At 59.5% G+C, this 1,038-nt stretch overlaps 1 protein-coding gene across 1 annotated transcript in view; it reads right to left on the bottom strand.

The window, feature by feature from the left end:
* Positions 1-240, bottom strand: part of LOC106898977 (voltage-dependent calcium channel gamma-7 subunit-like) — a gene marked incomplete at its 5' end in the record, with an annotated part of 8,011 nt that extends 7,771 nt beyond the window's left edge. Inside the window, one exon of the mRNA XM_014960595.1 lies at positions 100-240. Within this exon, the coding sequence (XP_014816081.1) occupies positions 100-240 (141 nt within the window). The remainder of the gene's footprint in view (positions 1-99) is intronic.
* Positions 241-1,038: the final 798 nt, after the last annotated feature.

Genomic DNA, 1,038 nt, shown 5'->3' with positions numbered 1-1,038 from the left:
CGGGGATGGGATTTGGAGACCTGGGATGGGGGTTTGGGGACATGGGGGTGTCCCCAGCCCCAGGGGTGTCCCCGGGGGGGTCCCGGGGGGGTCCCTCACCCGAGAGGATGAAGAAGATGCCCGAGACGAAGGCCAGGAGGGTGCGCTGGGGCCGGATGTGCCCCACGTTGCTGATGACGAAGGCCGTGAAGACGAGGAAGAGGCTGACCATGGGGAAGGGGGTCGCCGTCCGCACCGTCTCTGGGGGGGGCGGGGGGCAGCTGGAGCCGGCCCTATAGACCCCTCCGCACCCCTATAGACCCTCATAGAACCCTATAGACCCCTATAGACCCCTCCAGACCCCTCCGTACCCCTATAGACCCCTCCAGACCCCTATAGACCGTCATAGACCCCTATAGACCCCTCCAGACCCCTATAGACCCTCATAGATCCCCATAGACCACTATAGACCCCCATAGACCACTATAGACCCCTCCACACCCCTATAGACCCCTCCAGACCCCTATAGACCCTCATAGATCCCTATAGACCCCTTCAGACCCCTATAGATCCTCATAGAACCCTATAGACCCCCATAGAACCCTCCAGACCCCTATAGACCCCTCCGCATCCCTATAGACCCCTCCAGAACCCCATAGAACTCTCCAGACCCCTCTAGAGCCCTATAGACCCCCACAGACCCCTCCAGTCCCTATAGACCCCTCTGCACCCCTATAGACCCCTCCAGACCCCTATAGACCCCCATAGACCCCTATAGACCCCCATAGACCCCTATAGACCCCCATAGACCCCTATAGACCCCCATAGACCCCTATAGACCCCCATAGACCCCTATAGACCCCCATAGACCCCTATAGACCCCCATAGACCCCTATAGACCCCTCCGCATCCCTATAGACCCCTCCAGACCCCTATAGACCCCCATAGACCCTTCCAGACCCCTCCAGACCCCCATAGACCCTCATAGACCACTATAGACTCCCATAGACCCCTCCAGAACCCTCCAGAACCCCATAGAACCCTCCAGACCCCTATAGA

This window comes from Calidris pugnax, unplaced genomic scaffold, assembly GCF_001431845.1.
Source record: "Calidris pugnax isolate Ruff unplaced genomic scaffold, ASM143184v1 scaffold584, whole genome shotgun sequence".
Classification (NCBI taxonomy): Eukaryota; Metazoa; Chordata; class Aves; order Charadriiformes; family Scolopacidae; genus Calidris; species Calidris pugnax.
Note: the sequence above shows the minus strand (reverse complement) of the source record. Positions and strands in the feature narration are given on the sequence as shown.